The sequence below is a fragment of the Camelus bactrianus genome, chromosome 5 (genome assembly GCF_048773025.1).
Source record: "Camelus bactrianus isolate YW-2024 breed Bactrian camel chromosome 5, ASM4877302v1, whole genome shotgun sequence".
NCBI lineage: Eukaryota > Metazoa > Chordata > Mammalia > Artiodactyla > Camelidae > Camelus > Camelus bactrianus.
In genome coordinates this window covers 74,879,219-74,906,853 of record NC_133543.1, presented here as the reverse complement: position 1 = coordinate 74,906,853, position 27,635 = coordinate 74,879,219, and the positions used below count along the sequence as shown (strand labels likewise).

General features: G+C 46.1%; 1 protein-coding gene across 1 annotated transcript in view; it reads left to right on the top strand.

The window, feature by feature from the left end:
- PARD3B (par-3 family cell polarity regulator beta) overlaps positions 1–18,900 on the top strand; it is a 944,975-nt gene extending 926,075 nt beyond the window's left edge. Inside the window, exon 23 of the mRNA XM_074364121.1 lies at positions 18,758–18,900. Coding sequence (XP_074220222.1) covers positions 18,758–18,845 — 88 coding nt within the window. The 3' untranslated portion in view covers positions 18,846–18,900. The remainder of the gene's footprint in view (positions 1–18,757) is intronic.
- Positions 18,901–27,635: the final 8,735 nt, after the last annotated feature.

Sequence of the window (27,635 nt, the reverse complement as noted above, 5' to 3'; positions counted from 1 at the left end):
ACAGTGATATGTTTACAGCACACTGCTGTACAGAACATATGTAGTTGCCCAGCAGTCAAGGAAAACTAGTCCTTGCCTGCATTCACATACACACACACAGACACAGACACACACACACACACACACGCACACGTACATCCTCACTCCGGGAAGCCTTTCTATGGCCCCTTAGTACTTACAGCTTAAAGTCTAAAATCCAAAGCCCTCCAAAATCTGTCCACTATGCCTTCCCCTCCTTGTGTCTTCTTACTCCTGCTTTTACATCTTGTGCCCCTGTTGTCTCAAATTACTTGAGTTTATTTGAACCAGGCAAATAATCTCACAGAGCTACCCTGGCAATATATACTCAGCATAGCTGCCCCTGCTCAAAATGCCCTTTGGCCTGTGGATCCTCGCTCCTCCTTCAGTCCCCAGGCTAACCAGCTCTCTCCCCACGAAGACTAAGCAGCAGACGCTGGAGGGAGGCTCCCTCACACCCCTCCCACCCTCTGCAAGCAGGACTCACGGCAGGTCGGAGGCACTAAACTGGAAGGCCACATTTTCCAGGTTTCTTCACAGTGTGGCTGCCATGCGAGGCCCAGCTTCTATCCGTCAGACCAAACACGGCGGAAGACAGAACCGAGGCCCAGCCACACTTCTGCAGGCCAACACAGTGGAGAGGCATTTGGTTTTACTGTAGAAGTGTCTGGTCTCTAGCTTCCTGGGGGTCAAGAGGCTGTGTGTGGGTCCCCGTGTTAGCAAGGATTACAGCTGGGGCTATGTGATTCTGTTGCGAAGAGTTGGAGGATTGGCTTCTCGGGGCCCGACTTTCTGATCTTCGAAACCGGCTCAGTGAGCTGGTTCTGTAGTGTCATTCTGAGATTTATTCTTGGAAGCTGTGCCTAGAGCCCGCTCCTCCAGCCCTTCCAAACGTGTTTGCAAACACCTACCTCCCTACACTAAATCCCCTTCTGAAGGGACTCAGTTCCCTGCAACTGAACCAACCGAGATAACTTCCACGGCCTCCTCCCAAGGCCGAGTTGGTAATCCCATCCTGTATGTTACGGAGACACTTTCTGCAGATCCTCAGTAAAACTTTTATTACCTCCATTACAATGATTAGTTTCCACGTCTGTGTGGCCTTCTGAGGAGTCTCGAATTTATAACACATTGCCTGGCTCTGACTATATGCTCAAGAAATATTTGTTGAATTCATTTGAATGAAGAAATGAGGTGTGAGGATTCTTTCCCTGAATTGCTGCACGGCTGACGGTCCACCTCACAGCTGAAACCATAAATCTCAACGTCCTGTTGTTAAAGATCACCTGGTTCTACTCTTGAGGTGAAAGGTGTTAGCTCACGTGGGCAGGCCAGATTCCAATTTAAAGCATGGAGCAGGCTAGGCGATTGTAAGTGCAATGGGTAATGCATTATTTAGAGAGTAAAGAGAGGCTTAAGTAAAGAGAAAATGTATTACTTACAATCTACTAAGATGGAAATACTTCAGTGACAGACGATTACTATTATTATTGTATAATTCCTTGGATTTCAGGCAAGTGCTCTGCAATCACTTGCATTACTTGTTCCTTTCAACAACTGCAGGTAGTGAGCTGGACGGCTCCCTGACTTTCCATAAGGAAACTGAGTCCTGCAGACAAGGGCACTAAAACAGAGGCTGGATGAATGCTACTCAGGCCTATCCAAAGAAACTAGAGATGACTCCCATTAAGTGTCTCCATGATGGAGATTTCTTTTTGGCAGCTATGCTTATTCTCAGTAATTACTGTTTACACTACATGCTGAATGTTTCATGATCACAGTCATTTTTGCTTCTCACACAGTCAAAGAACATCAGGTTCATTCTTATTTTGCAGTTGAAGAAACTGAGGCATGAAAGTCAACAGAATAACCCCAGAGCCACACAGTGGGAGAGAAAGCTAAACTCCCTTTACTCATTAAGTATTTTTTGAGAGCCTACTCTGTTCCCGGCACACAGTCCTAGCTCCTCTGGACTGTCTGCCACGTGGGTAGGTACCTTGCAAGTGTGCATCAGAAGTTCCTTCCTCAGCCTGTTAGCCAGTGTGCCTCATCCTAGTACTAATCACTGGGCTCTCAGAAGTCACCAGTCATGGTTAAAGATGGCCCGTGTTCTCTGGAAGAGGAGAGATACTTCAGCTGCCAACATTTAAAGTTCAACAACCATCCTTCTGACTTGAACCTTTGTTTGGCTGGCTGTTACTGACCCAACTCTCCCCACACAATCCCAAATACCTAAGTTTGCTGCATAGTTATGAATGTGTGACACCATTAAAAATAGATGAATTGGACCCTAACAACTTTGACCTTGTAGCTCTTCTGCCTAGTCAATCTAATAAGGAGGTCAAAAATAAAGAGATTCAGTTGTAGCCCAACAGATACTTCATGTCAGACACTGTAAAAAGCTGCAGAGAACCTCAGACAGGGAAGAGCCTTGGATTCTGCCCTCAAGGGCCTGACAGTTGAGGAGGAGAGAAAAACATGTAGACAAAGAACCAAAACTCAGAGCTCAATGTAGTCAGTGCTTAAGGGAGGTGAACACTGCCAGGGAAGCCTGGCTTTTGACTTTGGGTGTAGACAGGATCAGGGTAGGTCTTCTGGAAGATGTGACATCTGAAATAGTCTTACAGGATGGGAAGAATGTAACAGGCCAAGCAAAGAAGGATGTTGGCTCTCCAGATAAAGAACAGAACATAAGTGTCTGCACAGAGACGGGAAACTTCCAAATACGTATGATTCCGGGGGAAGGAGAAGGAAATACTGTGATGGGGGCTGGGGGGTTGTAGGTTAATAATTATAATAGCTAATATTATTCAGTGCTTAGCAAGTGCTAGATACTGGCCTAAATGTTTTTCAAAGTTTATCCCATTTAATCCTCAAACTCTATGAGAAAACAGAGCCTTAAATGAATTAAGTAACTTGCCCTTGGAATTTCAGACCCAACAAGAATCATTACTTAGAGGCTCTAGGGATTTGGGTACTTGAGAGAATCACTCACATAAATGGGCATTTAAATAAAACTGGCCCAGATGAAAGCATGAGGTGAGTTGAACTAGAGAAATTCATCAAATCATCAGCCCTTACTGGGAAGGGGAGGGCTAATATTTATGGTGTGTGGAGGAGCCATGCTGGTTGCATTCCTTACATTTCTCTCCACATCAATTAAGATCCCCATTTTACAGGTGAGAAAACTGAGACTCTAAGAGCCTAAAGCATCAGCTATAGCTAGTAAAGTGGCAGCTCTGATTTTAAATCCAGCCTTGAGTCTACAACGTTCCTTGTTATATCAATGAATAGTGAGGATTAAAAGTAAATCCCAGCGCAATTTCTTTTAATTCTTCATCGCTTACATTGTGATTACTATTTAAAGCGTGCGCAATGTTGAAGAAAACTCAGAACGTGTAAATGCAGATTTTGACATTTCAGACTCAAGAAACAGGCGGCCCTGTGTTAGTTCCACCATATATTAAATTATAATCTATGTAGACAGCAGTTTTGAAAGGTATCCAGGCAAGTAAGTTGTACTTTTGGCTGAAGTCAGACAGGTAGACGAAACTTTGATGACTTAATTCCCCCAACTATTAAAGGTATAAGCAGACCAGGACCCTGAGTTGGGGGGAGGCTGCCACGCCAGAAAATTTATTAAGAGCAGTAAAGTGCAGGGCCATAATTTCAACAGGTTATCTTGCTTCTCTGGCTAATTGTTTTCCAAGGTTTCTCGGCTCAGAACCATTCAGCATTCTTATCACCTGGGAAACGTGCGTGCTCCTGAGGACATTTTCCAGCACGCAGCCACCTCTGTCCTCCAGTCATGGCTATATTTTTGCTCAAAGAGCCGTTGACTAGATTTAAGAGCCGTCCCAGCCCCACAATGCGCAGTCTCGCTGATCTTCAGAGAGACGGTGGTGTCACCCTTTGATTTATGGAGAGTGTGGCTCAAACCCAGCCCTGTGCTTTATTAAAGCAGCTTTTAGCCATATTACACCTTCCCAGTTTCAAGCTCCAAATGCCTCCACCACCTAGCAGTCAAAATCCCTTTGATAAACAGTATTTGGGGTAATTGGGAGGGGGGCCTCCGCCCGGTACCCTCCCAGCATCTGCCTCCCGACCCCCCAGGTGTGAGATGGTGGGCGGGGAGGGGGCGCTGGAGACCCAGGCAGATCCCTGCTCTCCAGGTGGCCTTTCAATATCCGCTTCTCTCCTGACCCTCTCTTGACCTTCGCAGTGTGACAGTGTTTGGCCTGGGGCTGTGCCTCTTCATGGTGATTTTTTCTATCCAGGCTTTAAAGGGGAAGCCTCGTAGAGGTGCAGCCACACTGCTTGGGGACCCACTTTCAAAGGCTCCTGTTCTCTGAACTGTGTTCTGCAAAGTCCAGCAACAGGATGCAGGCCCCCAGCAGAGAACACAGAAGAGAAAGGGGCATAGAAGTACCTGCAGGTGAATCGCCCGGCCTGTGAAGCCTGGCTTTGTCCCAGAACACGGAACTTTGTCTCTACTGATCCATCAGCCCCTTCCCCAAACACAACCAGGAAAGGCTGGGGGCGGGGAAACCCGATTATTCTCAGCTACAAGTGCCAGCCGTGCTCTACTGAGAAGCACGAGGCCCTTCCCAAGAACCTGGCATCAGGGTATCTCCATCCTTCCCCACAGTGTCCCCAGCTCCCTCTGGGATCGTCACTAAGCCCTTACTGCTGTCTGCCACTCGGATCCTACACCATTCCCCTGCCTCAGCCAGCTCACTGGAGCGGGCTTGATGAACAGTCATGTTGGGTCAAGGTCGGGGTGTAACACCTGCCCTCCCGGACTTCTCAGTGCGGGATAAGCCATCCTAGCGCCGGGCACGGTGGTGGATGGGTTGCGAGTGGCTCTTTTATTGACAAGCTGGGGGACCCAGCTGGTTACTGACCATCTCTTGGCTTCAGCTCCCTGCCTCTGAAACGATGGTCATGCTGACCTCACAGGATGGTGTGGAGAGTACATGAAACAACGTGTATGAAGCATTTCTTACATCAGCCCACAAAAGCTCAGTGTTATCTACCATTATTGGCCCTGATTTTTGCAAAGAATCTGACTCTAGGTAGCACTTGAACAGCACACCATCACCACAAGAAAGCATTTTCTTTCCAATTCCCCGCTTCCTGTAAGAAGACTGGGTCAGATGCCTGTATGTCTTCAACACCCCTTTGCAACTTGCTACAAGGAGCTGGCCTCAGACTTCTGCAGGCAAGAGCTTGAATTTTATAACTTTGTTTTGTTTTTATTGTATTTATTATATAACTATCTCCTATTTATTAAAAAAAAATGATCCTGGCTTTTTCCCACTTAAGCTTTCATTAAAAGCAAAATGATTTAGGTAAATATTACATACATAATGGTACAAATGAATATAGCAACAATCAAGGCATGTTTTTTAAAAAAAAATTATGTCTAGAAACACTGTGCTAAGCCCGCAGAGAGGAGCCCCTAAGGCCTCTGAGACTTCCAGGAGACAGGGCAACTTCTGAAGGATGCAGGCTGTTTGGCTGAATCCTAGAACTCCAGGGTAAGTCATAGAGGAATGGAATGAGGCCAGAATGTTCTGAGACAGAGACTGTGCTGCCCAGGCTGACTTCCCCCGAGGGGATCTTCCCTGGCCTTCAGCCCCTCCCTGCTCCTGGCTGGAGTTCCACCACCTCCCCATGGGTCCTTTTCTTGTTCTCACTCCCCAGCAGTGGTGGCTGCAGGGGCATTTGGATGATTCTTCTGCTAGAGCCAGAGACAAATCAGACTGTACCCAAGAAAAGAAAAGCACTAGGTTTTTTTGCCCCAAACTTTGGAATTACATCAGCATTGGAGCAGGCCTCAATCTCTGCCTACCTGTCATTACAAAGCATCCCACCCTAATCCAACATGACCTCATTTTAAATCAATTATATCTGCAAAGACCCAACTGCCAAGGAAGGTCCCATTCACAGGTACCGCAGATCAGGACGTTGAGTCTATCTTTTGAGGAGGCACAATTCAACGCACAACACTATACCCTGTCCGGAGGCTCTCCTCTCTCCACACCTCCCACTGGCGTCCCATCAAAATTTCTGCTCAAGGTGCTAAGACTCGTGCACACTAAAGTACCAACAGCAGACTGCCCAGACCCTGCCAGTGCCTTCCTATGGTCCTTTTTTTCCCCTTCTTTACTGAAAAGGTCACCATTTTCTTGGGACTGGGGAAAAGTCAGCAAGAAATGGGGACATGTGTCCATCCATATTCCTTACTATATAAACAAAAACAAAAACAAAACAAAACTTGCTTTCCTACACTCACCTTCAACATAGGGGAGGTCACAGGTCACTGTTCTGGCCAATGAGAATTAAGCAGAAGAATCTGGGGATTTCTGAGAAGTGTCTGATTTCCAGATACAAACAGCACACCTGCCTCCTTCTCCCTTACATGTCCCTTCTCTTTCCTGCCTGGGACCTGGATGTGAGAGCTAGAATCCCAACAGCTATCTTGCAACCATAAGGTGATAAGCACAAAGATATGAGGTCAAAACCCAACATGCTAAGGATGGTGATGCAGAAATAGTATTTAAAAAGAGCCAACAGTTATTGAGCGTTTAATATGCACTAGGCATGGCTCTGGGCACATTAAGTGTATTAGTATATATTAACTCACTCACTCCATCAACCCCCATTGGCTGAGTATATTCTTATCCATATCTGCAGAGGATGAAACTTACACAAACCCACCCGCCACGGGCTCCATGCTATTAACTACTGTTGTGTTGTCACTCTCAGCAAAGGTAGAAAGAGTCGAGGGGTCCTGATGGTGTCACTGAGCTGCTACATAGACCTTTTCATTTTAAAACAATAAACCAGCATTGGTTGGGGTTTATGTTACTTGCAGCCGATTGCATTCTTGGCTGACCCTGATATTACCTCCTAGGGTCATCAAAAGGATTAAATGAGAACATATATGTCTGTGGATGGAGAACAACAGTCAGTTGATACCGTCTAAAACACAATTCTCAATAAAGGCTCTCAAATAATTGGTTTCAACGTTTAACCATTCAAAGAGGCAAAACAATTAAGTCAATAATGTGGTAGGCAGAAGAGTGGCCCCCCAAAGACACCCTCATGCTAATCCCAGGAACCTGTGAACGTGGTGTATTACTTGGCCGAAGGGACTCTCCAGGTGTGATTAAGATTAAGGATCCTGAGATGGGGAGATGATTGGGGGATTATCCCTTGGGTCCAATCCAATCGATCACATGAATCCTAAAAGCAGGAACCTTCCTGACCGAGGTGAGGGAGGTTCAGATGCTGCCACTCTGAGATGTGGACGTCACATGCCAAAACCAGAGAGAGGCCTCTATGGGCGACGGCCAGCGAGGAAACCTCAGTCCCACAACACGTAGAACTGAACTCCACCAACACCTGACTGAGCCAATGAAAGGACTCCCCCACCTAGAGCTGACGGAAAGGAGCACAGCCCTGCCAGCACCTTCATTCTGACCAAGTCAGACTCATACTGGACTTCTGAGCTATGAGACTATAAGATAATCAATCTGCATTAAATCATTACACTTGTGATAGTTCTCTATTGCATCATCACAAAAAATAATGGAATCTCAAGCAACATCCAGAGGGTTAGCTTAGGAGCTTTAGAGAAGGAACTGAGCTCCCGCTCACGAGGTCAGTGAGAATCCCACCACAGCATGGAATTCATCACGATCTTCATACGAAGCCTTCTTGCCTGGTGGTGTAACTGACCTTGTTTTAATGCAGCATGCTGGCGACCCCGACATACAACTCGAGGGGCACCACTCACATAGCCCCAGGGGTGGCATTCACACAGAACAGTGTGAACAGTGCCTCCTACAGTTGTGCAGGGCCACAGCCCTGCTGGTGAGAGGGCCATGGGGGATCACAGTGGGACTAGGGGCTGGAGCTTGGTGGGGATTACTGGGGCAACGTCTGTACGAGGGAACGCACGGGGGCCTCTCTGAAAAACACCTGCCAGCTGCCCAGTGGCTTTGGTATTAGAGAATGAGCATAAAATGCCACCTTGTAATGTCAAAAACTCCATTTTAAAAGAGAACAAAAAGGAACGTCTTGGGGTTTTCTCCTCTCAGCTGAGCCTCTGCAGTCAGGGGAGCTGGTCACTATGGGCCTTTGGGGGGCCCAGTCACTCCCTCTGTCTCAGCTAATGAGGGGATCCCCTTGAGAGGAAGCCAGTAAGGTTTAAATCTGAAGGTTTAGTTGAGGACAAAGTTGACTCTCTGATGACAAGTGTCTATTTTGAATAACAATTTGGTGAAAGAAATATTCAAGACCTTGAGAAGCACTTGTCCATCTAACCTTTTTCCTGGGGAAGACACTTCCCTCTACTCAGAGATGTGGAAACTGAGCCCCACTCCCTGCAGGGATTCAGATTCTGGGGCTGCTCTGTCAAACACAGTTACATCTGCTGACAAGAAACCAGTTATGTAAAGATGTGAGAAATGGAAATGCTGCACCAATTTTCCAGAACAGAATCTGCCTCTAAAAAGGTGTAACTTCATGCAAAAGATGCCTCATCATTTGAATAACAAAATAAGATATGCCAAAAAAAAAAAAAAAAGATTTCTCAAAGAGCTGCTGCATTCAGGTTACAGGGAGTACAAGCAGTATGAGGAATATTTCTTGTGCTATATTTAAAATGTTGTGTGAGAAAATAATGTGTTTTAGAAAAGGAGCCGAGATAATGTCACAGACTTTGCTTTAGTGACTGTCAAGTAAGTTTCCAGGCTGGTTTTTCTGTTTCTTACAGATTCCTGGAGGTAATGGTGAAAGCTGCCATTAAAATTCATTAGATGAAAAGTAAACATATTACAATTGATAGCATTCTCCTCTAAATTGTTAGCCCTATTAGTGAGAAACCTCTTGCCTGCCAAAGTCTATCTAGGGTGCCTGCTTCTCTCTAAGTACTTCTCCTGCATTTTAATCTCAGGAATACTCTTTCAGTGTTAGATTTCTTCCACGCACCACATATCACACAGGGCATTCCATGAACCGTCCTGAGATGCTTCTCAACTTGCAGAAACCGGGTGCTGAGGTGACAAGCAAATTCTTCCATTCCAGGCATCAAAGTTGGAAACATTACTTAAGGATGACAGGAAGAGATTTTTTTTTCCTATGTGCTCAGTTACTAAGGCCTGAAACAGCAGTCCACCCAGCTGAAAAGAAAGTCCTGAGAGCTTCCCTTAGAGCCCATTGAAGAGCCGTCTGCAAGTCCTCTCCTTGGGTTCAAAGCAATTCAAGGGCAGCAGAAGCAGAGGGAAGGCTCTGTGCCTGCCTGCTTGATCTTTGGACCTGTTCCTGTGCGGGCGGGCCCCTCCCTGGCCTGCCTCCCAGGGGTTAGATCAGGAGGAGAACAGAAAGCAGCAGACCTCACCCCACTGATGCAGTGACCCCTGTTACAGACTGAATGTTTGTGTTTTCCCCACCCCCAACAAAAAAATTCACAGCCCTAACACCCGACGTGATGGTATCTGGGAGTGAGACCTTTGGGAGGTAATTAGTAAACCCTCGCAACGCGATTAGTGTCCTTAGAAGAAGACAGACAAGATCTCGATCTCCATCTCTCTCTGCCAATCTCCAAGCTAGGACGAGGGGCCTTGCCAAGAATCTAATCTATCAGCACCCTGACCTTGGACTTCCCAGCCTCCAGAACTGTGAGAAATAAACGTCTTTCGTTTAAGCCACCCAGTCGTCTACGGTATTTTGTCACAACAGCCCGAACTACCTAAGACACCCCTCACCCACAGAATGTGGCATGATCATTTCTTCTTTGTGAAGTATCTTATCTCTGATCATTCCTTTTAGACACTCCTGCTATGACAATCTGCAGAGTGATTATCAAATCTGCAGAGTGCAGTTTGGCAAGAAAACTTTCCATGGGTCAGAATGTTTCTCCCAAACACCGAGTTGGCCCACAAAATGCATCATTCAGCTTGGCAAGCCCTATACTAACTGGCTCTCCTCATGGAAAAGCCAATTTCAAGCTATCCTGGGAGGCAGGTGACACCAAGCTGTTCCCCAAACCTGGCTTCAACAAGAACTGTGGGCACAGAAACGGAGCAGACTCTTTCCTCTCCTCCCATCTGCCTCCTGGCTTTGTCATGGTGGCCGGAGGTGATGGACTTAGCAGCACCCATGGGTAAGAAAAGGCTGCACTTCTCCATCAAGACAGTCCTGGGCTGGAATCCCTGCTCCACCACCAACTATGACCTTGAGTAGATTATCAAAACTCTCTGCGACAGTCTTCATTTACGAGGCAGTGGTAATAATTCCTGCCTCACAGGACATTTAAGAAGGTGAGTAAGATACCTGTGTACACATACCTAGCACAGCACCCAGACAGCTTCCTTCCCACTGTGCCTTCCTCCTGGCCTCTCTCAAAATGGTTCAGGAACTCCCATGGTTGGTGTGGCATCTCCTCCTGTGTTACCTACCCTCACTCTTTCCCAGGCTGTATCTGAATGGGTCAGGGTTTGAGGTTGACGTTGCAAAAGGTCACAGTGGCAGAACTAAAAAGTCTTAGCAGACAGCCTCCCCCAAAGAAGAGCTTAATGTTCATGGTGGGGCGTTCACACAAGATGGGCTCATCTCCGCTGACCTGAGGTTTAGTTCTGGAGAAAGTGGTGTGAACCTATCCTACACTAAAGGGGACAAGAGTTGGCCACTGACAACAACAAGAAAAGAAAACTCAAGCTCAGTTTTTTCCTAGCTTCAGAAAACAGAAAGTTGAATATAGGTGAATCGTTCCTGCAAATTAGAGCTTAAAGACCGTACTTTGCTTTCTCCCCACTGAGACTGCGGAGGAGAAGTTTGGGCCTTTGGTATCAGCTTCATACTGGAAATAAACCTAACATAATCTATTCATAACCCAGCTCTGAAGCTCTTCCCCTCAGAACTTTCAGCAATAAAATAATAATAATAATAAAACCAGGGAGGGAAGGATGAAGCAATTCAACTTATTTCATTATCTTGGATTTTACACATCTTGTTTGCTAGCTTGATAAGGGATGCTATAATCTTTTATGATATCAACATCCTTTTTTTATTGCACTAGATGGTAGGGGAATTGCCCCCAAATTAATAAAAACCATATGCTGGATTTTGATTAGAGATCACTCTGGAACGATGATTGATCTGGCTGGGGAATGAGAATAAGCGACCCCCGCTCCTCTTCTTTTTTAATCATATGCCTTTCACAGTCCCCTTGCCTCCTTCCCACCCCTGCCTTTGCCTTTATCTGCAAAACCAGGGTAATGAAAAGGCCTTATAAATCTCCGGTGTATACATTTGTTACCAAAAATTGCTTTGTAATCTGAGTTATCGGTCCACCCAATGCTATCTCTACTGCACTGGGGCTAGTAATAACAGCATTTCATGGTTGCGTCTGGATGTGTTGGGACAACATACGTGTGATGAGACTGGTCCTCTGAGCACATGAGATGTGCCACTGGCAGGGTCCCATTCCTTGACTCTCTAGAGAAAGTGGGAAATTCTCTTATGTTAAAGACAGACTAACCTAGTTAGCATAATCTATTCTCTGAGCAACAGAAAGTCTCCCAACTTGCTTGCTCCAACCCATCTCAGAGCCTGTTCCCATGCCTGACAATGTTTCTTCTCAACAACATGAGTAGCTGAGACCTACCAACAGCCAAGACAGTCCACCTTTGAAAATCCTTTCCTTTAGTCCCTACTTTAGAGTTGCTCCAACTATGGAATACATAAAAATACCTAGGAAATTTCTTAAAGCTGATGATCAAGGCATGTCTGTAAAAATGTAGTTTCACTAGGTTTGGGGTTGGGCCCATGGGTCTGCATTTTTAACATGGACAGAAGGTAATTCTGGGTGTGTGTGAGTGTATCAGAATTATATATATATATATATATATATATTTATATATATAAAATATATAATTTTATATATATATATTTATTTATATATAGTGTTTCTTCATGAGTGGTCTGTAGAACTATATATAAATAATAATTATATAATTAATAATTATATATAAATTAATTAAATAATTATAAATAAATAATAATTATATATAAATAATTCTACAGACCACTAATGAAGAAACACTATCCTTACAGGGATCTTCAAAATATCTTAGTTGTGTTTAAGAGCTTTATCTTCGGGATAAAATGCACTAGGTGCAAATCCCAGCTTTGCCATTTACTAACTATATCATCTTGGGCAATTTAGGTAACCACTCTAAGACTCAGTTCTCCTTGCTAGAGAATAAGGATAGTAATATCTTTATCACAGGGTTGTTGTGAGGATTAAGTGAAATACTACATCAACAATGCTAAGCACTGGGCCTAGTAATTATAATCATTCTGTACAGAGAGAGATTCCTAAAGAAAAATGTTTCAAGGGGAGCTATCAAAGAGTTAGCTGCTGCAGTATTTTTAAATACACCACAAAAACTATGGAAACAAACCAAGCAGAATATTGGCCTTGGAAAGATTAGTGGTAGGGATTTGAGGAAAATGAAGGTTAACAAGTTATGAAAAAATAAGAGTAAGAGAATGTGAAAGGGGGTAGAGTGAGTGGAGGTGTACAAATTTCACAACTGTTTTCAGTTGTAGGCTGGACAGCTGTATCATGCTGGGTGGAAGTGTGACTCCACTGTTGTCTTTATTTGGCGATTAATCGTCATTTAAGAAGTGTGCGGGTGCCGAGCTGACAAGCAGTAGACTGGGATAGCTTTTTGATGTGTCAACTTGGCTAGGCTACAGCCCACACTTATTAAATCGAACACTAATCTAGATGCTGCTGTGAAGGGATTTGGTAAATGTAATTAAAGTCACTAATCAATTGACCTTAAATTAGAGATAGTACCCTGGTGGGCCTGGATTAATCAGTTGGGAGGCCTTAAAAGCATGCTGAGGCTTTTTTTTTTTAAGAGAGAGAAGAAATTCTTGCCTACAGACAATAGCTTAAGCCTGTGGGAGTTCTAGCTTACCTGTGAGCTTCCCTTCCTGACAGCCTGCCCTATAGATTTTGGACTTGTTCAGTCATATCCATTGTGTAAGCCAATACCCTGTACTAAATCTATGTCTATGTCTATATATCTATATCTATTTATACATAACATATACATATATAGTCCATACATCTAAATCAATCCATATGTATAAAACCTGTCCTTTTACCTACCTACCTACCTGTCATCTCTTGCTGGCTGTCTCCGTGGTTGGACCTTACTGATACAGCTCTATCTGGTCCATGTTACGGAAAGTAGATTTAAAGCAGGATAAAATTATATGACTTGTAAATAGGCACCACCCCGCTCCTGCCCCTTTGCAGCCAGTGTTATGTCAATGTCTAACAGGAGAGATGAGAAATATCTCTTTTCCCTTTAAAATGGTCTTTCTTTTTTTTTTAGATGGTTTTATAGAACAACAGCTGGGAATTCTGTGATAAGTACTAAGGAAATAACAAGTGCCGTGGATTTTTTTTTTATCACTCTCAGTAATCCAAAGAGATTTGCAGATCTTATCCTAATACAACTCTGGAAATATCTCCGTGAGTGTGTTAACGGGAGGCATTATTAGTCTCATCTTAGAGATAAAGAAACTAGGGTGCAGAGAAGGGACAAGACTTTCCACAGGTGATTCAGCAAGTCTGCAGGTGAGACCCAACAAAACCTGGGAAATTAATTCCCAAACTCTCAATCCTTGCCGGACACCTGATTTGTGAAGGTAAATTTTGAAAAGAGAAGAGGGGAGGGTCGGGGGAGAGGGAAGAAAAAAGGTACTTCATTTTGTTTGAGGAAGCAATGTTAAAAAGAAGTCACTCACAGACAATGGATTTTAAAGAGAGAAATCCAACAGGGTATCATTAAAATGTATATGGAAGAAATGTAGTAGCTTGAAGAGACTTTTTCAGTGCATTGTGGTTTTTTTTTTAAAGTGTTAACATCTTACTACAATTATGCTCCCATTTTTGCTTATAAAACGCACAGGGGAAAACGTCTGAAAAAGCATGCACCAAAATGTGAAGAGTACGTTACAGGTGAATTTCATCTTGTTTTTGCTTCTCAGCCCTCCCTCACCTTTTCTACTAAATATATGTGTTAATTGTATTTTTAAAAAAAGATTTGTTAAAGAAGTATTCTATTTTCGTGTGATGCTTATTACTCTGTGGGCATTCGAAGACAGTCAATTTGATGTAGGGACCTAATACTTCAGCTGCTTCAGAGTGCCCAGGACTCAGTTGGGGAGCTTAAAGATGCCAGTTCCTGGGTTCCCCCACTCCTACCCCTCCAGAGGTTCTGATTGAGGATGCCTGGGAAAAGCCTCAGAATCTAGAGTTCTAAAAAGCTCTCAAGATGATTCCATTATAGCCAATAGCCGGGACAACACTTTGAGAAAAACTCTGATACGTGTTACTCCTTACTGAGATGTCTCTTCTAAGGTTACAAAATGCTCAATGTATTGAATATGGGTAAGTGTGGGAAGACCAAGAGCCACCCTGGTTTGCCTCCAAATAACTGAGAGTGTTTTTAACAGTTCTGAGTAAAACGTGCCCTCACTGCCGTGGCCTCGGGCCCCAACTCCTCCTGTCTGCACCTTTATACTTACGCCGAGCACATTTTGCCCTTCAAAAGTGATCCACAACCAGCAACATCTTACCTGGGGGCTTGTTAGAAATGTAGAATCTCAAATCCCATCCCAGACCTACTGAATCAGAACCCACATTTTAACAGGATTCAGGAACACTGAACTGGAAGACTGCAGCCACCAGAAATGAGGGCCACAGTCCCCAGTTACAGACTCCGCAGGGAGCCCCCATGTCAGGACCCCCATGACAGATTCTCACTGAGCACAGCTAATGCTTCTGGTCCAGCAAAGGGCACGCCTGCCGGAGCGTGACCTTGGTCTGAGATTTGGAGGCCAGGTCAAGGACGTCCTTCCTGTGTTGGGTGTGCTTGTCATCTTTGTCTCAGGCCAGTCGACTTCCTCCCCGGCCTCCCTCGCCCAACCAGCCGGGGGCTGAGGACACCCTTCAAAGCAAGGCCATGTGACTAAGCAAGCGGTAGGCTCAGTTCATTCATTTCCTCAGCCCCCCTTTCCGCCTTCTAGAAAAACTCAATGTAAGTCATCATGTTAATAAATGTGGCAGTGTGCAGGCAGAAACACAGGAAAAGCCCAAGATGAAAAGAAAAAACAAAAATCAGCAACAAACACACACACACACACACTCTAGTCTCTGCAAAGCCGGATATTTCTTTTTCTTGCTTAGCAGGATATGGCATCTCGGGCATATTTTTTTTCCCTCTTTTTTGTGCTCTTTTCCCTTTTTAAACAGACACATTTCAAATGTCAGTGGGTGATAGTGGAGCCAAGTCAAATCGGATTCAGGAGACCAAATAGCTAAAGGGTTTGATCTTTGCAGCTGTCTCTTCGAGGGAGGCTCCAGGAGACTGACCAGTGGGGGAGGCTTGCCGATAAGCTCAAGTGGGCATTTATTGTGCTAACTCGGGCCCCCTCTCAGTTTAACCTTTATTTACAGACAGGAACCGAAATGGTTCAGCTTGAAAAGAAAAGTCCTCTTTCCCCCTCCCCCCTCCTCTCCCTTGCCCCATCCCCTGAGGGGATGGAAAAGAAACGAGGCAGAGGTTAAGTGAGGGAGACAATAAAAAAGGACAGAGTCCTTATCTAAAATCTGAGTGACTGACAGAGAGTGGCAGCTCTGTGGCTAGTTTTCGGTTTTTTACACCTGCCTCCAAAAATCCCAAAGGAGAGACTTAGGCATATTGGTCCCCACCTTTCCAAGTCAGCCAAATGGAAATCAGACTCCGAACGAACGTGTCCCCACCCCCAGAGGGGCCAAGGCTAATCAGATATCCTCTCTGAGGGGCTGAGTGTCCAGGGACATCTCATATTTTAGCCGAGTAATTCAGTCTTACTTGCCTAATGCCTTACTGAATCTTGTCATCACAGCAGCCAAGTAGAAATTATATCTGCATGCCGCGTGGAGCAGTAAATCCTCGGGCTGTATTCTCAGTCATTCCATATTTCAAGGCGGGGAAGCTTATTTCTACTAGGCCGTTAATAACCGAAGTGACTGGGTAAGGAAGGGAAAAGTTTGTGTCCACCACTGGCGCCCTCACAGATTCGTCCTGGGGACAGGAGGGAGGGAGGGTCTGAGGTACCATGTTTTCACGGGACTCACGGCTGGAGTAGTGTCATGATCCAGGAGAGGGTCCATGGAAGTCGGCTCCTGCCTCCTTGTCTGATTAAAATAGGAGGTGCTTCTTTGTGCTGGAGGAGAAGCTGAACGGCCTTTCAGTTTTAAAATAACCCTGGGAATCACGGAGGCTTGCTGGAGGGCAGAGGGAAGCTGGAGGAAGGGAAGAGGACTAGCCACCAGAGATTTTAAGAGGCGAGGATGGAGCTGAAGATGCTAGGATCTGAAGAAGCAAGGTTGAGACTACTTGGGTAGATCAGTGAGTAAGGCCAGGTGAGCCAGGCCAGAATCCTGCTGATGTGACTGAGACTCCAGCCAGCCTTCCCCACCCAGGTCCCACGTGGAAACCAAGACTGGCTCTCCCAAGACCAGTCCCACATCCGCCCAGGGGAAACACTGCTGAAGCCTCTGAGTGGGCTGATGGTGAAGAGAGGACAAGAAAGAACAGAAGACAAAGAAAGGAAGGGTTGGGGAGGAGGAAGAGAGAGAAGCAGCAGAGGAAAATAAAGAGAAAAAAATCTATTTAACCTTGCCCAACCTGGGGCTTTCCAGATTTACTGGAGTATGACATCATTCTTCCCCTCATAAGATCTGTTACCACTGCACTGATTTATGTGGGGTTCACATAAGTGTCCCTCAGGAACACACTTGAAGAAATTCTGCATCACATCAACCTTTTTGCCTACATTTATTCTAAAAAGTATAGTAAATATATCGATTTCATTTTCAGGAGTGTGTGCATGCTTACAAGTGCACCTTTAGGTCCCTCAGTTCAAATTCTCACAACAGTGTGTTAAATTTTCCCATAACAACTGCTCAGTTAAATATCAAGCACTGACCAGTTTAAAGTGTGAAACACATAATTGACTATGGTGTAAACCATATTAATTAATGTTTCTGCATGCCCCATTTATTCTGTGTGTAGGCTATTTTCAAGGTTAAATATTTAATTAAAGCCTTCCGTGCTGACCAGAGGTGTCCCCCCCAAAACGTTTGTTTAGTGGGAGATAGCAGACCTCGGGAGCCCAGGCCTCTCCCACTCTCAAGCTGTGTGACCTTTGACGAGTCCGTTAGCCTCTCTGGGCCTTGGTTCTTTCAGTGGCAGGATATGAGTGTTGAACCAGATAATCTCTGAGGCCGACTTAGCATCAACATTTATATTTCGAAACCCTTGCCAGAGCAAACCTCCCTAACCATTACTGCCTCGCCATGATCTAAATATTAGACTTGTAAAATGTGAACAGATTTAATTTACTAAAAGCCTCTAATCAAGACCAAAACCTTTTACTTAAACAATTAGAAAACAATTAGCTGGGGAAATAAAAACAATTTTAATTTGCTAAATGGGCTTCCTCCCTCCTAATAGATATGGATAAGACCCTAACTAATGCTTCTGACCACACGGAAACCACACGGGCATCGCTGAGTCTGTGGGCAGAGGCGCGGGCCGGCTCGATTTTCTATTAGGAAAGTGAAAGGTGCTCGCATTAACCTCAGCCTTTTTGCAATGATTCATGTTTAAACATACGCCTAATGTTCGCAGGGCTGAGCGCTCCCCAGTCGTTGATCTATCCTGATGCCTAAAGGCAGATGGATCTCCCACAAGCCGAAGGCTATGCGATCATGCCTTTCAAACCGCCACGAAGTTCTGTGACTCTTCTAGACTGAACCCCTCAAACATGCTTCTGAGCACACTGAGTTACCCAACAGGAGTCTTTTTTTTTAATTCATTTTTTAAGGGAGGTACTGGGGATTGAACCCAGGACCTCTTGCATGTTAAGCATGCACTCTACCACTGAGCTATACGCTCCCCTCCACCAAGCCTATTAAATTAGTGAAATGTGAGAGCATCTGGCCCCAAGTTCCAGTAGATTCCAGCTAGAAAACTGTTTGATTTTACATGGTGCTCAAAGGAATGGAGAGGCAAATCTCCTCTTTCCACCATTACTCAAAAGCAGTAATAGAGAGCACACTTCATAAACTGCTCTTACTTAATAGAAAGCAATTTTTCTTTCAATTTAGAACACAAAATGGAGTAGTCCCCATTTTGGATGTTCTTTCAGGCTAGTTCCTCTCATCTTTTTGGTTTCTTTTGCCTTCCTCCTCTTTGAAATACACATGTTTTCATCTTGGGCAAGTTACTCCATCCCTGTGAGCCTCCTTTTCCTATTTATAAAGTGAAACCAAGATTAGCGCCGCCCCCATTTCACAAGCTCTTTCAGTTTTTATTTTGCCTTCTCTTATCCTCTCAAAATACACATGTTTTCATCTTGGGCAAGTTTCTCACTGCTCTGCGCCTCAGCTTTCTCTCTGGTGAAGCAAGGAGATGGATTCTCTGCGGTGCCTTCAAGCTCTACAGAAAAGTGTGGTGCAGTGATTTCTCATGCAAACGCTGGGAGCTGGGGCACCTGCTGATTTTACTTTTTCTCCCTTGTTATGTTACTTTTCTGCCCACCTTCATCTTAAAATTTTCTCTCCTTTCTTCCTCCCCCCTGGGCTATATCACAGATGCAGTCTGAGGAGCGCTAAGAGGGTTGACTCTGAATCCAGACCACTCAAATGTGAAGAGCAGCTCCAGAACTCACCAGGCATGTGACCTGGGGCACATCTGAGGCTCTTGGAGTCAGTTTCCAAGTCCATAAAGTGTACTGATAATAGGGGCACCTGTTTCAAAGAACTGTGAGGAGGATTCAGTGGCTGAGCTCATGAGAAGTGGTTAGAAGAGTGTCTGCCTCCACAAATGTTGGCTTTTGTCATTCAGTCTGGACAAGGTCATTGGATTCGCCATTGAGGAGTCAACTTGCACGAGTAGGAGTTCACGAGAATTTCTGGCAGAGAGACGAGGTCTGAGGGAGCCTAGGATGAGGAGGAGGACAACCAAGTGTCCATGTTACCCGCAGTCACCCTCACAGACGCCCGTGGAGAGAGAGGGTGCAGCCAGCAATGGAACGTGAGGACGCACAGAGCTACTTCAGGGCTAGACCAAAGCATGACCAAGGGTGAGAAAGAAGGAAGTCTCCCTGACACTTCTGCACAGGACACAAAATTGTTCTTGTGCAGCAAGGCTGGAGGAGAACCCAACAGACTTTGGATGCCACAGAATGGGAACCAAGGGGCACCTGGAGAGAATTCCACCAGGACAGATGTCAGCTGTCCCAATGAGGACTCCAGCCCCATGGGTGGCGCTGAGGGACTACATAAGCAGGGACATCATCTGGGGGCAAAAGCTGCGCATCCACAGGTCAAGGGTAAGAACAAGACAGCTGCTCTGTGAAGACTCTCTGACTCAGGGAGTGGGATTCCGCACAGAGCTGATGTCCTAACAGGTAAAAGTGGATGATTAAACCCTGTGGCCCACAGGTTTGCGTGCCCCCAAGAGGAAGGGGGGATCTTGGGTAGCACTTTGGGGTAAGAAGTTTGCTGTTCCTGAGCTAGACGCACACTAGCTGCACACCGGCTGCAGCCCTCCTCCCCGGAACCACAGCTCTCACCGTTTCTGAACCAAATGTCAGGATACCTGATGGGAATGCCGGCTTGATCCCCGATAAAGCCAACTGGAAAAGGTGGCTTCAGACTACAGCCAGGTCAGCTTTCTAACCTTTCACCCCTGAACTAGGCCAACATGACCTCCTGGGTGCAGGCAGGGGTGGACAACCTCAGTGGCCTCCTACAGGGAGAGCCCTCACCTCTGGGTGAGAGCAGAGCCGTCAGGGACCCTCCTGGAGGCAGGCAGGTCTGAAGATGGGGTGCTGGCTAGGCATGCACGAGTCCTTCTTCCAAACTTATCAAGTCAGGGGAAGGAGAGAAGCCAGGAGGTGACTCCAAACTTCCTCCACATAGAAACATGAAAGTGGGGAGATGAGAGGCTCCCCTCACCAGCCCTCTCCAAGGTCACAAATGCAAATGTTTATGGGGTGTTGGTGTGGCTGTGTGAACATACGAGAGTGTCAGAAGGTCATGAGCAGCAGCGGACAGATGTAGGGTCTGGGAGAAGATGCAGCGGGGGCAGAGGTCGCACTTAGGGAACAGGAGCACCCAAGCCCCTTCCAAAGGTGGCCCCCCACCCAGCTCTGGCCAAGTGTAGGACCAGGTGCAGGCTGAGCTCCTGAATGAGGATTCTTTTTCAACAGTGAAACTTCCTGATTGTTAAATGGTGACACAGAACTCAACCTCACATGGCCCATCAGAGCGCTGCCAGGTGTGGCCTATTGTATGGTAACCAGGTAATGGCCCGGAAGGGATGGACTGCAGGGATAATGGAAAACTAAGCCTGAAGGTGTTTGCTCTCTTGTGTAAGGGCAGAAAAAAGAGGGAGATTTCCTCAACAATGAACGAGGAGGGGCCCAGAGCACTGGGGCCCAAAGACAGGGTCTCCTAGGGGCCCTCAAGACTGGGACAGCTGAGAGATTGCTTTGTCACCCCAAATGGGGGGATTGTAGCCCTTGATCCATAAATATAGGAGGATGAAAGGGCTCCCATCTGGGAAAGAGGGAGATCTTGTCGGAATCTGCCTTGTTCTCCAAGCCCACACCCTCCACTGTCCTCAGTCCATTCAAAAGCCCAAAGAGAGGCGAACCCAGCAGCCAAGTGAGTCACCCAGTCTGGGAGGACTTTTCTTCCATCCTTGCTTCCCTTTTGCTCCCTTCCCCTCTCTAATTGTTTCCAGGGCCAGCACTGGGGGCAGACACCGTCCAAAGGGCTGCTCTGTTCCTCCCTCCCCCTCTGGAACAGGCCTCACAGGCTGCCCTGTGTTGCTAGTGCCCATTCATCTGGAACTAGCTGCTCACAGCCACAGCTAAAAAGGCCTTTCATCCACTCATTATCCCTCCACCAAAACCTCAAACGGGAGGAGACTTCAAAGTATCAGGGCCGAGTCTGATTTCCAGTCTGCGGCTGCTCCCCCGCAAGCAAAGGCAGGAGGGAGGTCTCCCACTGCCCTCAGGTTCTGCCTCGGCCGGCGGAGTTGTCATCTGTCTCTAGTAACACCCAGTCTGCTGCGTCCCTTTCCTCCTGGATCCTTCCATTATTGTGTCTATTAGAGAAACAAAGGCTTCGAAGAAGGCTCCCCACAGCTCTGCACCGCCCCCTTGCTCTGTTGAGAATCCCCTTCCAGCAGGACAAGCTGCAACACTCTGTCTTGGAGCAGCCAGTGGGTTGGGTCTTGAAACCAAGAGCCCCTGGCAAAGCTCCTGGATTTCTCCATCCTATCCTCCTCCTCCTTCGATTTCATTTCTGATTAGAACCATATTTTTAAGAGTAGATCTAAGACAGGGCTCTGAACAGCAAGTGGAATGGCCATGTCTCCATCCTGATTTTAAGGGTCGTGCCATAACCACCTGGTCTTCTTAGTTCTGGTTTTTTAATTGAGGTTGAGATGCACTCTCATACTTTGTAGATCTCTAAACATGTGTCATATGGTCCTCAAGTCCCAACAGAACCAAATATAAACCAGGATCTCTTCCTTCCTTCTCATCACCGTCTCATTTTTTTGAGAGATGCCCAAGTTGGTTGGGCAATACTCCTAGACAGAAACACATTTTTAGTCTGCCAACTGCCTAGACCAAGCATTAATGAAAAGTCTTATGAAGCTTTGAGCAGGTACAAACAAGCTGTTCACTGGATGACTTTAGTCCTGCTGGAATCTTAAGCAACCAATTTCTGACCTGTTTGGTAAACTGAGACTTGAACATAGCCTATCACTAAGAGGTATTTACTATCTGCCTCACGAGCCAACCAGAGATTGGAACATAGACTTTTGACTTAGATGGTATATTTGTGCCCACCCCCCTACTCCCACCACCCCCCTACTCCCACTACCCGCCTCCATCCTAAATCTAGCCCTTACAATTTCTGCTTGGGAATACCCACTGAACTGGAACTGAATTATGTGGCCCTCCCTTGCCATAAAACAGCTGCTATTTACTTCTAGCACTGAGGACATTCAGCCCTGACTCTCTGCCCATGGCTTTAACCATTGATGTTTCTCCATTAAAAGCAGCAGCTGTGTCTCAGGAGCCCAGCCAGACCCAAGGTGAAGGAAAGAGCTCCATGTCCCCATCTACTGCTATTGCCTCGTGTCTCATGACAGCTGGGATGAGTTGACATGAGGCAACTCTAGAAGCAAGAGTAAGAACTCAGCCATTAGCTCCAAGACTTAGATTGATAACAGTGCCTCGTGCATTTCATGAGCCAGCAGTCGGTCTCCTTTGGCTTCTAAGCGAGTGTGTCCAAGCCAGGTGTAAACCATCAGCTGATAAGTTTAGAGCTTAGACCTCTAAGTAGGTGGAGCTAGAGTCTATGTTCTCAAATAGATGTGGAATTGGGTGTTCAGCTCAGAGGTGGGCCTGGGGGGACACTCAAAATCACCAGATATACATTGCACAATGTTCTGATAATTTTATTTAAAGACCTATTTTTGGAAAAACAGTTCATCAGTAGAGACATTGCAGGTTTAGAATATAAAATATTTCATGAAATTTTAAGCAAGAATTTGAGTCTTGAAAGATGTTTTCTTGCTTGAGGCAGAAGATCCAAGCAAAACACTGGGACCCCCCACCCCCCAAGGCCAGCTCAGCTCCTCTGCTTTGCCCCAGGGTTAGAAACTTGGGAAACCTTGATAATCAGGATAATCATTAAGATTTGTCCCAGCTCTTGGATTCTAAAAGTACCTCCTCCTTTCTTTTCTTGGGTCCTTATTCTTTCCAGAGGTGAGACAAAGATATTCCATCAGGTGAAAACTACTTCTTGCCATGTTTGTGCTGTACCATCTACACAAAAAGCCACCCTGATGGGACACTGTGAGAACTGTGGATTCAAGGACATACAAAGCCCTGGGTGGTGAGTGCCCAAGGTCACTAGAACCAGGGGTTCTGCTGTTTACAATCATCTGATACCACTTCACAAGGAGGCCCCCGCTTCTAGCTGTGTGAGCTTGGGCCCATCCCTTAACCTTGGCTGTGTGTCAGTTTCCTCTTCCGTAGAACGGGGTGGTTCTAATAGAATGTACCTCAAGGTGTTGTTAGAGGATGACATGACTACGTATGAAGTACTTACAGCAGTGCCTGGCAGACATCAAGTTCTAGAAAAGTGTTTTGATGAGTAAATAAAATTTATTATGGACCTGCTCCTTTCTCAAGATATTTTTAAATTTTTAGTTCCAATAAAAAGACTGCCCTTACTGCTGCCACCAGAATTCCCACAGCAGTTATTATACGGATGAGTCGTAGGAGAGGGTTCTTACTCCCCCCTCACCATCAGCACTTTTTCCTCTCCTTACACATGGTGGGGTGGAGAATTTGTCTAGTAGCTCGTGCTAGTTATTCTAAGTAAGGCCACCCATATTAGTAAGAGAAAGATGTGTTTGGTTCATAGATGCTTGTGATAGGCTTGAATAGTGGCCTCCGAAAGACATCCACATCCTAATCCCCAGAACCTGTGAAGATGTTACCTTACATGGCAGACGTGATCAAGTTAAGGAACTTGAGACGGGGAGATTACCCCGGATTATCCTGGTGGGCCCAGGGTAATCACCACGATCTTTATAAGAGGAAGGCAGGAGGTCAGAGAGGAGAGAAGATGCTACATCGCTGGCTTTGAAGATGAAGGGAGGGACCACGAGTCAAAGAATGGAGGCAGACTTTAGAAGCTGGTAGACGCAAGGAAACGGATTCTCCCCTGAAGCCTCCAGAAGGAACACAGCCCTGATTTTAGATTTCTGACCTCTGGAACTATAAAATAATAAATGTGTGTGGCTTTAAGCCACTAATTTTGCACTAATCTGTTACAGTAGCTACAGGAAAATAACACAGTGCTCTATACCAAAAACTTTTTCCAGATGGAACCTGGAAAGTTCAGCTGCCTTGACCCTGAAGCAAGATGCCCAGACTGAGCCACAGCACAAGTGGAGAAAGAATGCAAGACGATGGCACTTTTTTTAAAAGAAAGATTTGGCATCATCTGCTGGACTCTGTTTCATGATCAACTAATAACGAGATCATTTGCCATCTGGTCACGAATTGCACCTGCAGGTGTTTCCAAGCATAGCAGGAATTTTTTTCTCTTAGAATAAACTTTAAAAGTTCTCATTTTTCTTTTGTGCCACTTCTCCTATTGTTTTTATTGACTTTTACTTACATTTTTGCGTATTTATATAATAATACTGACAACTATCACATAGCACAAGCCTTCTGTGTATCAGGCACTGGCCAAAGTATTTACCTGCATGCATTCACTTAATTGCCACAAGAACCTGTGGGAGTATATACTACAACTATGCCCATTTCACAGATGAGGAAACTGAGGCACTGAGAATAAATAACTTACCCAAAGTGACACATCCAGGAAGAGTATGAGGCACCCTTCAAAACCAGGTCATGTGGCTCCAGAGTCCATGAGGCTAACTGCTGTGCTATCTTGTCCCTTATAACAATGAACTTCCTCAGAGCTAAGACCCACTTTTATTCTTACATTTACCTCCCCACTCCCACGCTGCCATGCCAAGTACATTTATTGAGCTCCTGTTATTGCTAACGCTGTGGTAGACACTTTCACATAATCTCTGCTATAACCTCAAGTGCCTTATCCTACAAATACTAAAGTGGGAGAACCCCAGCTCTATTGTCTTTCCAAACCACCCTGCTGAATTCCAGACTGAGAGCACTGGAGTTGGAGTCAAGAGCCCTGACTGGAGTCTTAGCTCTTCCGCTTATTACCAGCTGTGCTACTAATGCCAATCTCCTCACTACTTGGGTCTCTGTTACTTCACCTCGGAAATGGGGGTGATGAAACGTAGCCTGTAGGCATTTCAAGCTTCTCCCGGATGGGGCTGGTGATACATCACAGCTGGGACACAGAGCTAGTTCCCAAGGCAACAGCCGTTGTCTGAGGCTGGCTGATAAAGCAGAGCTCTGGAGGGCACTCTACTCTTTCCAGAGTGAAACCCAGCTCTGGTCCCCCTTCCTGGCCTTCTCCAAGAGGAACCACCATCCAGTTGGAGATCTTAGAGATGACTTCCTCCCTGGGAGCAGCAATGCATCACCTGCCCCAACTCCCGTACCATTCATTTGGTGCACATGCTGTTTCTCCCTCCCTCCATCCCCCAACCAGGGTCTCACTGCCACAGGCATCAGCAGCAGCTTAGAGAACCTCACTGTCACATGGGGATGGGGGCAGGAGGCTAATGCCTAGCTGACCCTTTCCTTCATTGTGGTTCCAGACACCTACCCAGGCACTGAAGGAAATGTGAAGATGAAAGGCTACGGGACCTTCTTGTCTGAAATAAAGGAGAGGGTCCCAGTGCCTGGGAACTAGACATACCACCGATTTCTACTACTTCTCCAACCCAAGGATAAGGGAGAAAAGCAGCAGCCCAGGGCAACCTCCAACCTCAGCTCCAGGAACCAGGAAAGATTCTCAGTCACCTACCAAATTATTTAAAACATAATTCGAGAGGCCAAGATGGCAGAAGAGAAACACTTGAGCTCACTTCCTCTCATGAGCACACCAAAAATCACAACTATCTGCAGAACAACCATCACTGAAAAAGACCAAAACCTACCAGAAAAGATCTTCCACAGCTGAAGACAAAGAAGAAACCACAATGAGGCAGGCAGGAGGAGCGAACTCACAATGTAATCAAGTCCCATGCCCCTCAGGTGTGCAACCCACAAACCAGGGAATAATTATAGAGCAAAGGTTCTCCGGCAGGAGTGAGAGTTCTGAGCCCCACGTCCGGCTCCCCAGCCCGGGGACCCTGAATCAAGAAGAAAAATCCTCAGAGCATTTGGCTTTGAAGGCCAGTGGGGCTTAACTGCAGGAGCCCCAAAGGACTGGGGGAAATAGACACTTTACCTCTAAAGGGCACACACAAAATCTCACGCACACCAGGACCCATGGCAAAGGCAGTCATTTGATAGGAACCTGGGCCAAACCTACCTGCTGGTCTTGGAGAGTCTCCTGGGGAGGCAGGGGTCGCTGAGGCTGACCCTGGGAGGGTAGACGCTGGCAGCAGCCGTATTTGGGAGCTGGTTCTCCCATGTGGACGCTGGCGAACACCAGGTAGGTTCCTCTCTCGCTGGCTCCTCGACACCGAATTAACGCCAAGACCTGGCCCCGCCCATTAGCCTTTAGGCGCAGGCGCTGGGACCCCTATGGTCAAACAACTGATTGGCTGGAGACACAGCCCCGCCCATCAGCAGACCGGCTGCCTGGCCACCTCTAGAACCCGCCCTGCCCACTAACAGGCCATCACGAGCTTCAGGACACCCCCGACCCCGTAACTAACTGTGCACCACCCCCAACAGTTACCTAACGCCAGCTCTGGGATCTCCTGGCCCTGCAGCTAGTCTCCAGGACCCGGCTCTGCCTGCCAGTTGTCCAGCAAGGCTCTCGTTCAAATTCGATGGAGATCAAAAGCTTTGCACACATAATTCAGGATTTTAAATTGTTTAACTCTCTGGACATTATAATATGAAATTCTATGGCTTGCTTTTTGGACACTTTACTTTCAAGCACACTTTTGTTCCTCATTATATGTGAATTAAAATAGAAGATTGCCTCTATTATATCAGGTAAGAGATTCATAGCTACTTATGGACTTTACAAGGGCAGGCTATAATCCCTTGGTTACAACTGCTATAGCAGAACAATTCCGTCTGGCTCAGTGTTTCTCAGTGCTGGCTGCACACAGCATCATTTGGTTGAGCCTAAAGGAAGTATCAGTGTCCATATCCCATCCTAACTAGGAAAATCAGAATCTCTGGGCCAGGCTTGGTTTTTTGTTTGTTTGTTTTTTGTTTGTTTGTTTGTTTTTAACTCCTCCGTTGGTATTACCAGGCAGCCAGGATTGGAATTTCTGGTTAAGAGCTCAGTCTTTGGAATCAGAAAGACCCACGTTACTACTCACTAGCTATATAGCGACAGCAGGTCCCCTGAGCATCCCTTGCCTTAGTTTATTTTTATTCATTTGCAGGCCAATAAGAACAGTAGCACTTCAAAATTTGTTCATGTCATGAAATACAGAGAACATTAAAATATTCGTAAGAGCATCCCAGGAACTCCAGGAACCGGTAAACAAATGAGGAGAGGTGACCTTCTCAGGTGCTTCAGCTCTCCCGAGGGCTGAGGGGATCAGTACCTATCCACACTGCGTGGCCTTCAAGGCGTGCTGGTGGGGAGGCTTTGCAGAGAAGGGGACGAAGGGGGATTTTTACCAAGTCATCCCGTCACAGACTATTAGAGTTAAAGGGGGACCTAAGAAAATGATCTCTTCTAACTCCTTTATTTCAAAGAGGAGGAAACTGAGGCTGGAGAGGTGGGGTGACTCACACAGAGTGCCAGATCCACATTGGAGGTTGCCTTCGGTCAAAATCAAACCCCTGGCCATGAG